Source organism: Carettochelys insculpta, chromosome 14 (genome assembly GCF_033958435.1).
Source record: "Carettochelys insculpta isolate YL-2023 chromosome 14, ASM3395843v1, whole genome shotgun sequence".
In the NCBI taxonomy this organism is placed as follows: Eukaryota; Metazoa; Chordata; order Testudines; family Carettochelyidae; genus Carettochelys; species Carettochelys insculpta.
Window position 1 is genome coordinate 330,789 of NC_134150.1, and position 13,276 is coordinate 344,064.

Consider the following 13,276-nt stretch of genomic DNA (forward strand, 5'->3'; position numbering starts at 1 on the left):
AATGCTGGTGCAGGGATTTGCTACTTTATAAGGATACTAGTGTGGGTTACGGAGCAGAGTCCTCTCTATGCTTTTACATGGGAGTTTAGAGGAGATAATCCTGTAGGGCTTCTTGGTTCTTAATTTGATTTTGCAAACAGCCCCGTATGACCAAAGTATTCACTTATGGGGCAAATTCAACCTTGGTAAATGGACACGTTCAATTCGATAGATATGTACGTGATATTTTTAAGCTTGTATTTGGCGTTGTATCTCAATTTAGAGACTGTCCAAATGAGTGGAAAAGACAAGCTTGGTTGTGCTGTAAGTCTTGAGCTATGCTCTCTGAAGGGCTTAATGCTCAAAGAAAATGGGAGAGACATGTTTTAGCACACTTTATTTTTAACCCTCACCCCTTGCAGCACCTTTTTGCTCAGCAGACCATGGGACTGGTCACATCCCTGAGCCAGTAGACCATGGATGATTGTAACATGGAGCATATAACGACATCATCATCCATTTCCACAGCTCTAAGTTAGAATGGCTGTTGTGTGGGAGTGGACATTCTTCCTGCACAGGAGATGGCAAGTTATGTCTTTTTTGCATTTTGGCTTTGGTATTCTGCTGTCTAAAGTAATCACTGTCATCATCAACAATATCATTCGGGTTCGAAGCCTTTGTCACAATTTCCTACCATATTTCCCTGTCCAGAGCGGAGTGGCTTAGTTTCTATAGACAAGCTCCATACCAAACTACTGTATCACCTACCCATTCTCTGTGGGATCTGCCTTTCCTATTCATACTGTCCATTATGCCAAACACCAGGGTCTTGATTTGTGCTCATTGTTCATTCTGCTGATATTCCTGAACAGCTGTAGCTTCCGTTGTATAACTTTCTGTAGTAGGTTCTCTTTCAGCTTTATCTTCTTATATAATTCCTCATTGATGACCTTCTGCATCCATCCTATTCTAAGGCTCTTTCTATAAAACTCCTCTTGAACACCAATGTCCTTTTCTTTGAATCTTTCATTATCACCCAGTCTCACATGTGTACAACATGCTGCTGAATACACACGTTTTCGAGATGCTCAGCTTCATTCCTAAGCTAGCCACTTTGCTTTTCCAGATCTTATCCATTTCCTTCAAACTCAGTCTTGCTTTCACTATTCTAGTTGCTGTTTTCTTCTTACAGTCTAGACCATATGTCATGTTGCTCCCCAGATACATGAACGTCTGTATATTCTCTAGTTCCACCCCATCTACACTGATCTTCCTTCCTATTTCTGCAAACTTGCACAGTGCAATTGCCACTCGCTTCTGAACCGTTAAAGCCAGCCTCATTTTGGTGTTGCTGCACTTCAGGGTGGGCACCAGCACATCACAAAGTTCCATAAAAGGAGACTTGCACATGCAAAGGTTCTGCACTAACTGCTCTTCATCCCAGGACTCCAAAAGGATGTGTGGTGCAGGTCTCACGAATCCAAAGCTGCCACTCCACTGTCAGCAATGCAGTCATGGCAGCCAGCAGCTGTGAGTTCTTGGACCACAGTTGGGAGATTTGCGCTTCCAAACCATCCTCGTCATCATCATCATCAGCACTGTTATGATAGCCACCTTTCACAGAGCTTTGTAATTGAAGGAAAAATTGTGTGACAGCCACTGATTTGCCAAAATGATCTGTGCTATGATTTGGTGTGTTTCGGGATGCATGCTTGTGCTGGAATGCTGCAGCAGGAAATGGCATGATCTCTAGTTTGTTTTCATGCGATTACTGATGCTGTGAATTCTGTGACAGTGCTTGAATTCTGGGATTCAAACATGAAACACCCACAAGCAACTGGTGCTCAGGCATTGTGGGATAGGTACCCACAATGCACTGCTCATGCTATCAAACTTGCATGGGTCAATGGGGCCGTGGAGACTCGACATGGGAAAAAAGGGGGTTTGAATTTCAGGAAGCTTTGTAGATAATCTGAATTCATAAAATAGAGGTTAAATATTTGAATTTATTAAAAATCAAATTTATCTTGTAGTATAGATGCAGCCTCAGTCTCTCCATCAGTATCATCATCAGCACCTTGCCTAGATGACTCTTCAGGGCAATTGTTCTGTAGTTCTTGCACTCCAATGCATTTCCTTTCTTGTGTATTGTCATTAGCACGGATCTTGTCCATTTCTTAGGTGCCTTCCCTTCTTTCCACGCTATATTACATAGTCGGTGTATTTCCTGAATCATACTTTCTCTGCCATATTTGGTTACCTGGTGATCTTATCATGTCCAGGGCTCATGTTCTTTAATATTTCACTGCTCTTTCTACTTCCTCCTTCAAAATATCAGTCTTGCTCTCAATGCTTGGTGGTAATATCTCTCAGTTCTTCCATCAGTCTCTCTGAGACACTTGGGTCCAACTGTGCTTTGCACAGATCAGTGCAGTATCTCCTCTGATATCATCCTTGATGCGCGCACACACACACTGTGAGAGGATTCTAGATGCTGGTGTGTTTGTTAAAGCATAAGGAAGGCTAGGGTGACTCCTTTCTCCTTTTCATTCTTAGTGACAGCAAACTTTGAAAGACCATCCCTGCAGACCCTCTGTGTGCTTAGTACCAAGATGTAGAGCTTGTTGTGGAAAAGAACTGGTTCTTTGAAGCCATCATGGATGTTCGTTATCCTATTAAAGTGATCTTCCTTAGGGAAAATTAAAATTATTTGCATTGTTGAAGTCACCATTTCCCCATTTTTCCATTCTGTGGATTCCTTTATATTAAAAAGAAAAAAAACTTGGAACTCATCTTTGGCCTTAGACTTCCCAAATCCCTTATAGGTTTGCTCTAAGAATGTTTCCTTAATGTTCCACCAGATAAGATATCTTGGACCAGTGGTGGTCCAAAGATCCTCCACTGAGACCCACTGATGCAACCTTACTCAACAGATTCCTGGTCCAGCAAATGATCTTCCAGTTCCAAAAGCCCAGCAAAGGGAATACTAGATGTTGCTGAATGAGCACCCCAAATAAGGAAAAGCTTTTGAAATTGAAGTATTTGTTCTTCTTTCTCTGCTCTAGGTGACCTTATGTTCCAACACTGTAAAGAAATATGAAATGGCATTGGTGGTGGATGTGGCTGGTATTGGAGAGGAAGTTTTGGCACTTCTAATCACAGCAAGGTATTGATACACCCTTTGCACGTATTCCCCCTTTGTCCCTGAGTCACCTACACTGTGCTGCTTTAGACACAAGCAAGAACCACTGCTTAACAGGATTATTATGCATAGTTGGGCATTAGAACTAGATCTTATATGAGAGTGACAAATATTATAAAACAGCACAAGCTGAAAAGCAGCTGTACTAGATAAGGAAAAGGCCCTAAGCCTTTTTCAGCATGGGAAAAGTAAGAATATTTATTATTGGCTGTGACTTTCAGTGTTTGTGACATAACAGATGTCATATGTGAAAAAACCAACAGCCATCCCTTTCATCCTGAGTATTGTATTTCACTCCGTTTGTGACAAAAGGGATTCTCTTTGGCATAGAGACATCTAAAACATGGATAGCAGTGCAGTGATAGAGCGAATTTCAGGCAATTAGCATGTGGATTAATGATGAAGAATTGAGGACAAAATTGTGAATTTTAGATAGGAAAAATAAAAGATTGTAGTGAGAGAAGAGTATTATTCTTTGCTTTATAGAATGAGCTCATCTTTATCTGTCTTCCTCTAATTTTAGTTATTGCTATCACAAATTTGAGCCCAGGGATCCTGTTTTTCTGGGTCAGATACTGTAGGACTGTAAATTGACATCACCTTCATCAGCTTGGTGGCCCCCTTGTCCTTCTGCAATGTATCAGAACAGGGCAGGCATTTCCTCAATTTGTAAATGAAGATATATTCCTTTTAACAGCTAAATGACCTCTCATATCCAGATAATGGATGAAGTTTTGAATTGTGGGTAGTGGGCAGGAGTTCTAGAATGACAAGAAAAAGAAATCTCCCTAGAAGCTCAGATGGAAACCTAAAATCACCCTTTCCAAGTATGGTTTTAGAGAAGGGTCAGGGCTGCATTAAGAAAGAGGCTTTAGGAACTGCAGCCCACGGCCTCAGGCTGAGGGGAATACCTTTCAGCCCTGAGCCTTGGGATTCAGCGACTAAAGTCCCTGTGTCCTGGGCCAGCCCTTAGAGGGGGAAGCAGCTCTGCCCGCTGGTCTTTCTCCCTACATCTCCTTGCTGCAGCTGCATCACCACAAGTGTGGGGAAGCTGCCCCTTGCTGTACTCAGATGGAGGCTCTGCCCCTGCAACTCCAATTGGCCAGGAATCATAGCCTATTGGAGCTGCAGGGGACAGTGTCTGCAGGTGGTAGAGGAGCCACCTGTTCCTCCCCAGCACCAAAGGGAAGCTGCAGCTGTACCGGGTAAATGATCTGCACCCCAACCACCTGCTCCAGCCCCGAGCCCTCTCCTGCGCCCTAACTCCCTTCCAGACGCTGCACAGCTAGCCCTGAGCCCCAGCCCTGAGCCTGGTCCCACACTCCCAACCCCTTGGCCTATGCCTGGAGCTCTCCCCTGCACACCAAATTCTTTGTTGCCAGTCCCACTCCAGAGACTGCATCCCCAGTTGGAGCCCTCACCCTTTCCCATACCCACCCTCCAGCCTCAAACCCTTCCCACACACTGAACCCCTTGTTCTTGGTTACACCCTAGAGCCTGCGGGGGGACAAATCTAATAGCCCATGGCCCCCAGAAGAGTTAATTCCCAGGAACTCAGATTTGACAGAAGTCCTTAGGCGCACAAAAAGTACAAACCTACCAGTAATAATCGTCCAGCCTAAGAAAGCTCAGGATGTTAGCAGGGTACCAGTCTGAGAAATGGCACCTGTTTGAATGCTTGCTGGTAATAATACAGCACTGTTGGCTAGAAACCCCTGGCAGTTTCCCCATATGTTCGTAAGAAGAAATTGTTGGTTAAGAAGTGAACTAAAGGGATTTTAAGATGATTAATGACTGTGTGGGTATAAAGCCTCTTTGTGACAATGACAAATATGTTATGCTCCATTTCATCATTTTTCTGGGAATAAACAAATATCATATTCTCTTGGTGCCTGTCATGATGTTTTGGGGGGCTAGGTGTGTTGTTCCTCCGCTACGTGTGGTTAATCCTGTGCTGAAGTTTGGACGGTGTTTCCTGAAGTTCCCTTATCAGCAGATGGTGATGCTTGTGAACGACACTGAGCTTCCAGGGTGCTATGGAGTTCTCCCACAGGTTAGTTATCTCATCCTCCCTTTCTTCTGCTTTTTGCTAATTTCCTTGGGGCTCTCTGACAGTGACAGGGGTTTCCCCAAGTAGTGGTTGTTTTATTATTGTCACTAGCCTCACCCTCATTTGATGCAAGAATGTTTAAGCTCTCTTCTGTGCGAACTTATAAGTTCTTAAAGAGGAGGATCCCACATCAAAGAAAGTCAGAGAGATACATTGTAAACGGCGAGGCTGTAATTCACAAGAGGAAACAGAAGAAAGCCCTGAGTCCATGGCTGGTGGTCTGTGTAGGTTTCCCTGGTATTTCATGGTATAGCCTATCCTACAACAGGAAAGGGGAACAGTTAGCTTTCTGTGAGCTCTGTTTATGTGCCACCAGTAAGCCTGTCTGACTAGGTGCAGATGCTTTGGGAGTCATTGGGCCAGATTCAGTGGTGATATGATTACACATAGGGCATTAATTGGTTAGAAAGTGGGTGTCAGTGTTAATCTGCACTACTCTACAAGACTTTCAAAGCAAGCAGAACTTGCAAGCCAGGAGCCCATTTCACTTTACTGGTAAAACCAGGCTGCAGTCTCTGGCAGCAGAGAGGTCACTGGTATGTGGGCATTTGAGCCTCACAACTCCATATCCTTCAGGAGAACTGAAGCTATTGAAGGAAGAGTAGCGGTCAGAGTATCTGGAAGCTGCACTGACTCAGCATATCGTCCTCCATTGGTAAGCCCCAGAAGGAACCTAAAGCTACCTTCATTCTAGGGCGAATCCCTTTGGGAGACATGTCTCCAGAGAGCAGTGGTGCTCTTGTGCCTATTTGGATGAATCAAACCCTGAAGGAGCAGAAGGGGAGAGTTGCTTTCCTTGCTACCTTGAAGGGAGTTTGCAATAAAGCAGCTGGGCTGCTTTAGTTCTCTGAAGTCGAGTTCAACCCTGGTGTCATGGAAATTGCATCTGTTCACCCAGAGCTAAATTTGAACCCCACAGAATACCACACTGGTGCGAGTTTAAATTCTGGTTAACTTTACTCCCGCATTTGATGGCATTAAATGTACCTCCTTGAATTTTATTGTTACTGTCTTTTGCTTGAAATACCCTCATATGTGATTGAAAATAATGTTATTCTCCTCCTATTTTTCTGGCACACCTGGAAGTTGTACCATATTTTCTGGGGCATCAGCCACTTCTCTGATATTGTTTTGAGTAATTCTTGGCTAATTAAACAATTGCTCCTGGTATTCAGTCTGTTTGATTGTCCAGATTGCCTCAGGTGATGCCTCGAGCAAGAAAATGTCTGTACTAGTTCCTGGAAAGGCATAGAAATTTGAAGGCCAGAGCAGAGAATGTCATCCAGTGATTCCTGACTCTTACCTATGACTTCTGTGACCCAGTCTTGAGTTAGAGACTGCAAGTGATGGAGAACCTGCCACATCCTGCGGTGGGCTGTTAAAATGGTTAATTACCCTGCTTGTGCTCCTCCTGCATATTTTATTATCTAAGTTAGGGTGAAATTCAGCAGTTTTCTGTGCATCACTTCAGTCTGAATCAGTCCTCAAAATAGGGTTTGTTCTGGTCCATTGTACAATAGTCAATGTCCCACTTTGAACCCAGTATTGTGCTCTTGATTATTTGAGACTGGGTGTTAATTGTAATTTTTTAGTGTCAAAGAATGGAAAGTTTCCAAAGACAATATTCAGATTGTGTTTCTGCACAGGAGTATGAGGAGAAGCCTCCTGTGCTGTACTCCAGCCCCAGGCCTTGTGGGATTATTCAACCTCGGAGCACTGTGGAGATCCCCTTAACACTGGCAACCCAGGTGACTGGACAGCAGGACACTGTGGCTTCCATAGCTGTGTTTGGGAATGAAGAATCCCACCTGGTGAGACCCTGATGATGAAATGTGTCTTGTTTCTGAATCTTGTATCTGAAGCTGTGCTCTCTCTGGAGTGTGCAGAGCTGTACTGAAGGTGGTCTTTGCTCTTTTGGTGGTGCACATTGAAGGTTCATGTTCAGATGTTCTGGTTCTTTGCAATTCTAGGATTTTATTTTTGGTGACCTTGAAAGGCTACAGCAGTGAACTCGGGTCATTACAGGGTACACATCACTATGATAACACCTCACTGATGATAGAAGTGAGGTGTTATGAGGTTACTTGCACTTCTCGTGCCAATAATGAAGAGAGACAAGAAAGATCAGATTTGTTTTAGTTGGCAAGAAGAATATGGGCCTGATCCCAGAAAATGCTAAGCGGCCTTTACTACTGTATAGTCAAGATAAACAGAGAAAGCTCAGAAACTCTTGAGACTGTGTTCTGTGAAGGGGCATGATAGGAGTACACAAGTAAGGACCAGTGCAGAGACAGTAAATTGGACATTATTATAGATAATTTACAGTAGTACACATCTAAAGGACCAGTCAGTGCAATGGAAAGGCCACACATTTAAACCTTTTGTGTAGCTTGGCTGGGTTTTTGGAAGCACCTAACAATTGTCACCAGGAGTGAGGCATCTAACTTCCCTTTAGCTATTTAACCTAACATGACAATCCTTGAAACTCATTGCCACCGGAAATCAGAGAGGCTAAATGTGATTCCAGAAAGATTAGACGTTTATATGAATAATGGGTGAGAGTAAAAAAGAAAAGCCATAAGCTCCCATGATTCATTGCATAAGCCAAGAACTACCTGCCTGGTGACAGGAAGGAAATTTTCTTAATGCACAGAAGTTTCCACTGGCCATTATGGACAGTGGTCTGAAATACCTGGTGTACCTGTTGTTGTAGATGAGCTCTTGGTCTAAGCCTCTACAGCAATTCCTTCGTCTGTAAGTTTGTTGCATTCTTACAGAATAACAATAATAATTGCATAATTTCTCAAATTTGAGAAAACAGCCCACAGTTCTGACATATGTGCTTAACTGTGAGCACAGACTTAAATTCTCTCTCACACTTAGAAAAAGCACATCCTTAACTGCTGTCCTGAACAGGAATCAATTGATGCCTGTGCTCACATGCTTTTCTGAAGTCAGTCCATTCTAAGCCATTTTAGTAACTTAAGCCTCCAACTCTTCCCTTGCATTGGAATGTAGACCAGTGGCTAGGGGCTTTTTCAATGGAGGAAGGTGAATTTTGCCATCAAAACCGAAATCAGCCAGATAAGTGGTTTATAAAGATAAGATGCATTAAAAAAGAAAGGGGTGGGAACTTCTCACAGAAGGAATTTCCCAACCTTTTAGTGGTTGTTGTATTTTTCAAGGGATGTTGATCTTGTAAAGATTTTACTCTTGGATTAATGATGTGTACTTTCAGCCTTAGCCTCACTTTAGTGGTACCAATTAATATGTCAGACCTTACCCCAATGAGAGCTCGATGAGTTGTGGGATCTTAACAGTTTCTGAAAGAAAACAAATAGCACTTCAGTAAGTTCGTAGGTGCATTCATTAAGCTGGAGTTTAATGGATAGCATTGGCCGTCACTCAATTGCAGCAAACATGAGTTGTGCTAACAGAAAGATCACTGTGAATAAGCACAGTACACATTTGCATGTTTTGTTACTCAAGCTGCCTCAGATCTGAATTTTGTCCAAACTCTGCCCTGCAACTTGAACGCACTTTTAGTGGGTCCCATTCTGGCCACCCAAAGTTTTCCCTGCTAGTGGCAAATTGTGAGCAGCAGTGAGGCCAACAGCCACGTGGGTAGCAGAGTAAGGTGTGGGGGAGGCCACTCTGTGCTGGAGAAGTGGAGGGGCCTCAGGCAGTCAGCCCTTAGTGCCCCCCAACAATGGCACCTTCCCCCAACTCTGAGATGCACGCAGAGCAGTGCTCTGGTGGCAGTTTAAAGTGCTTGCTGAGCACTCTACTGATTGTTGGTTTGAGATGCCTGGGCCTTGCTTTGCTCTCTATTGCACTGATGTAAGTCTGTTGAGTTCAGCTGAGTCACTCTAATTTTACACTAGGAAACAGGAAGAAGAGCATAGTCCTATGATCTTTTATGTAATAGTATAATGCACAACAGCTTCTGTCTGCTATAGCCCTTCTCAGAGTTGAGTTTTACTCGCAAGTGATTGGATGTCAGTTTCAATTTGCTCTAAGTAGTCGTGTGTGGTAGGGAGCTGGTACAATACAGCCAGGGGTTTACCTGTGGAGTATGTGCCTGCAGCCTGCCACCCACAGTAATTTTGCAGCTGGCTGCTATCAAAACATTCAGTTGCCATTCAGTACTACAGCTGACTGCCACAGGACAGACTATTCATTCCCAAATGACTTAAAGTAATACTGTCCCCATCAACAAAGCCAGCAAGATGGTTGAGCCCATGGGAACTGTTGAGCCCATAGCAATGTCTTCCCCCTTGGCCTCTTTTTTCCTTTTATATCATTTTGCTGGTGAGCTAGGACCTGTAAAATGTTGCTACTAAAAGCAGTTTTGCAAGTTGCAAATTGCTTAAGTGAAGCATTTTAAAAAATGTTAACAACTTTCCTGCAGACTGACATACCATGTATATGCAGCAAAGCAGCTGTCCAGTGCAGTTGGACACGGCTAGGAATTCTAGGTGGCTGATCGGCCTTACTGGGTGTCCCACAGAAGATAAATGACAGAACATTAAAGATTTGGGGAACAGTACATTAAAAACTTAGATGTGCTGTCAGGAGAACAGTTTTTCAATGCAATTTCTACAAGGACTCTTCCTTAAATGTTTTTTATTCTTTTCAGTCTGCTCTATTAAAAAGATATCACCTCCAAACATTAAAATGCAAGTACAGTAGCAGAGCAGTGCTTCCCAACTGCAGTCAGGGCCTGAGTGGCAAGCACAAGTTCTCTAAGTAATAGCATAAACTATTATTCCATTCATAAATGAGGCCTCTTATGCAAAAGGTCCGCAAGAAAGACCCTGATGTCACTGGCTTCCCTGACAGGGCTTCTCTTTCTCCTGGAAACTTTCCCTGCAACAAAGCCCGCTGCCAGCTTTGTCCACATATCTTCTCTGGAAATACCATCACTGGACCTAACCAGGTTACTCACAGAATCACGGGCACTTTCTCATGCTCCTCTACTAACATCATATATGCCATCATGTGCCAACAATGCCCAGATGCTTTGTATATTGGACAGACTTCTAACTCCCTTAGACAAAGGGTCAATGGGCACAAAACAGACATCAAAACACTCCAAATCCACAAACCAGTTAGTCAACATTTTAATGGAATGGGGCATTCTGTCAATGACCTAAAGGTATGCGTGTTACTGAAAAGGAATTATCGCACCTTTTTGGAAAGGTAAACAGCCGAGCTGGCTTTTATATTCAAATTCGGCACATTAACACATGGTTTAAATCGTGATGGGAACTTTCTGAGTCACTATGGGGGCTTGTCTGCATACTTGGCTCAGTCTAATTCTTGATCTTCCCCCCCGACCCCTCCACTCTCTGATTTGCTCACCTTGCTTATCTTTTTCTGATTTGTCCTCCTTGCTTACTGTTTTTGGTTCTCTGTGCCTTAAATATTGAGTCTGTTCTGGTCTGGCTATGGTCTGAAGAAGTGGGTCTGTCCCACGAAAGCTCACCTAATAAACCATTTTGCTAGTCTCTAAAGTGCTACTTGACTGCTTTTTGCTCTAACCAGGACAGTGATAGTGATGCTGAGATGTTAAGGGAGATTAGAGAGGCTATCAAAATAAAAAATTCAGTAATTATAGGAGATTTCAATTATCCCCATATTGACTGGGTACATGTCACCTCAGGACGGGATTCAGAGATAAAATTTCTCGATGCCTTAAATGACTGCTTCTTGGAGCAGCTGGTACAGGAACCCACAAGGAGTGAGGCAATTCTCGATCTAGTACTGACTGGAATGCAGGATCTGGTCCAAGAAGTAACTGGTACAGGACCGCTTGGAAATAGTGACCATAATATAATAACGTTTAATATTCCTGTGTTGGGAAGAACACTGCAGCAGTCCAACACTCTGGCATTTAATTTCAAAAAGGGGAATTATACAAAAATGAGGAGGTTAGTTAAACAGAAATTAAAAGGTAGAGTAACTAAAGTAAAATCCCTGCAGGCTGCATGGAAACTTTTCAAGGACACCATATTAGAGGCCCAACTTAAATGTATACCCCAAATTAAAAAACACAGTAAGAGACCTAAAAAAGAGCCACTGTGGCTTAACAACCATGTACAAGAGGCAGTGGGAGATAAAAAAGCATCCTTTAGAAAGTGGAAGTCAAATCCTAGTGATCAAAATAGAAAGGAACATAAACACTGCCAAATTAAATGTAAAAATGTAATAAGAAAGGCCAAAAAAGATTTTGAGGAACAGTTAGCCATAAATTCAAAAAACAATAGTAAAATGTTTAAGTACATTAGAAGCAGGAAGCCCGCTAAAAAAGCGGTGGGACCCCTGGATGCTAGAGATATAAAAGGAGCAATCAAGGAAGAGAATACTATTGCAGAGAAACTAAATGATTTCTTTGCTTCAGTCTTCACGGCTGAGGATATTACAGAGGTTCCCAAATCTGAGCCGTCCTTTTGTAGGTGACAAATCTGAGGAACTGTCCCAGATTGAAGTGTTAGTAGAAGAGGTTTTGGAACTAATTGATAAGCTAAACCGTAACAAGTCTCCAGGACCAGATGGCATTCACCCAAGGGTTCTGAAAGAACTCAAATGTGAAATTGCAGAGCTATTAATGGTGTTTGTAACCTATCCTTTAAATCAGCTTCGGTACCCAATGACCGGAAGACAGCTGATATAACACCAATATTTAAAAAGGGCTCGAGAGGAGACCCTGACAATTACAGACTGGTAAGTCTAACGTCAGTACCAGGCAAATTAGTAGAAACAATAGTAAAGAATAAAATTGTTAGACACGTAGAAGAACATGATTTGTTGGGCAAAAATCAGCATGGTTTCTGTAGAGGGAAGTCGTGTCTTACTAGAGTTCTTTGAAGGGGTTAACAAACATGCAGACGGGGGATCAGTAGACATAATATACTTAGATTTCCAAAAAGCCTTTGACAAGGTCCCTCACCAAAGGCTCTTATGTAAATTAGGTGGTCATGGGATAGAAGGAAAGATCCTTTCATGGATTGGAAACTGGTTAAAAGACAGGAAACAAAGGGTTGGAATAAATGGTAAATTTTCACAATGGAGGGGGGTAACTAGTGGTGTTCCCCAAGGGTCAGTCCTGGGACCAATCCTGTTCAACTTGTTCATCAATGATCTAGAGAAAGGGGTAAGCAGTGAGGTGGCAAAGTTTGCAGATGATACCAAGCTGTTCAGGACAGTCAAAACCAAAGTAGATTGTGAAGAACTTCAAAAAGATCTCAGCAAACTGAGTAATTGGGCAGCAAAATGGCAAATGAAATTTAACGTGGGTAAGTGTAAGGTAATTCACATTGAGAAAAATAACCCCAATTATACATACAATGTGATGGGGGCAAATTTAGATACAACAGATCAGGAAAGGGATTTTGGAATTTTAGTGGATAGTTCTCTGAAAACATCCACGCAGTGTGCAGCGGTAGTCAGTAAAGCAAATAGGATGTTAGGAATTATTAAAAAAGGGATAGAGAATAAGATGAAGAATATCATACTTCCCCTATATAAAACTATGGTACGTCCACATCTTGAGTAGTACATGCAGATGTGGTCTCCTCACCTCAAAAAAGATATACTGGCATTAGAAAAAGTTCAGAAAAGGGCAACTAAAATGATCAAGGGTTTGGAACGGGTCCCATATGAGGAGAGGCTAGAGAGACTGGGACTTTTCAGTCTAGAAAAGAGGAGATTGAGGGGCGATATGATAGAGGTATATAAAATCGTGAATGGTGTGGAGAAAGTGAATATTGAAAAGTTATTTACTTGTTCCCATAATATAAGATCTAGAGGACATCAAATGAAATTAATGGGTAGTAGGTTGAAAACTAAAAAAAGAAAATTTTTCTTCACACAGAGCACAGTCAACCTGTGGAACTCCTTGCCGGAGGAGGCTGTGAAGGCCAGCACTCTAACAGAGTTTAAAAAAGAGCTTGATAAATTTTTGGAGGTTAGGTCCATAAATG

General features: G+C 42.6%; 1 protein-coding gene across 6 annotated transcripts in view; it reads left to right on the forward strand.

Annotated features, from left to right (window-relative positions):
* The window catches only part of HYDIN (HYDIN axonemal central pair apparatus protein), a 286,881-nt gene that overhangs the window by 92,953 nt on the left and 180,652 nt on the right, over positions 1 to 13,276 (forward strand). For all 6 annotated transcript variants that reach the window (XR_012647429.1, XR_012647430.1, XM_075008458.1 and 3 more), the window contains exons 14-16: positions 3,045 to 3,145; positions 5,099 to 5,234; positions 6,938 to 7,102. Coding sequence is in view for 4 of the 6 variants with exons in the window: in XM_075008458.1 (XP_074864559.1) it covers positions 3,045 to 3,145; positions 5,099 to 5,234; positions 6,938 to 7,102 (402 nt within the window). In the remaining 2 variants the exon portion in view is untranslated. The remainder of the gene's footprint in view (positions 1 to 3,044; positions 3,146 to 5,098; positions 5,235 to 6,937; positions 7,103 to 13,276) is intronic.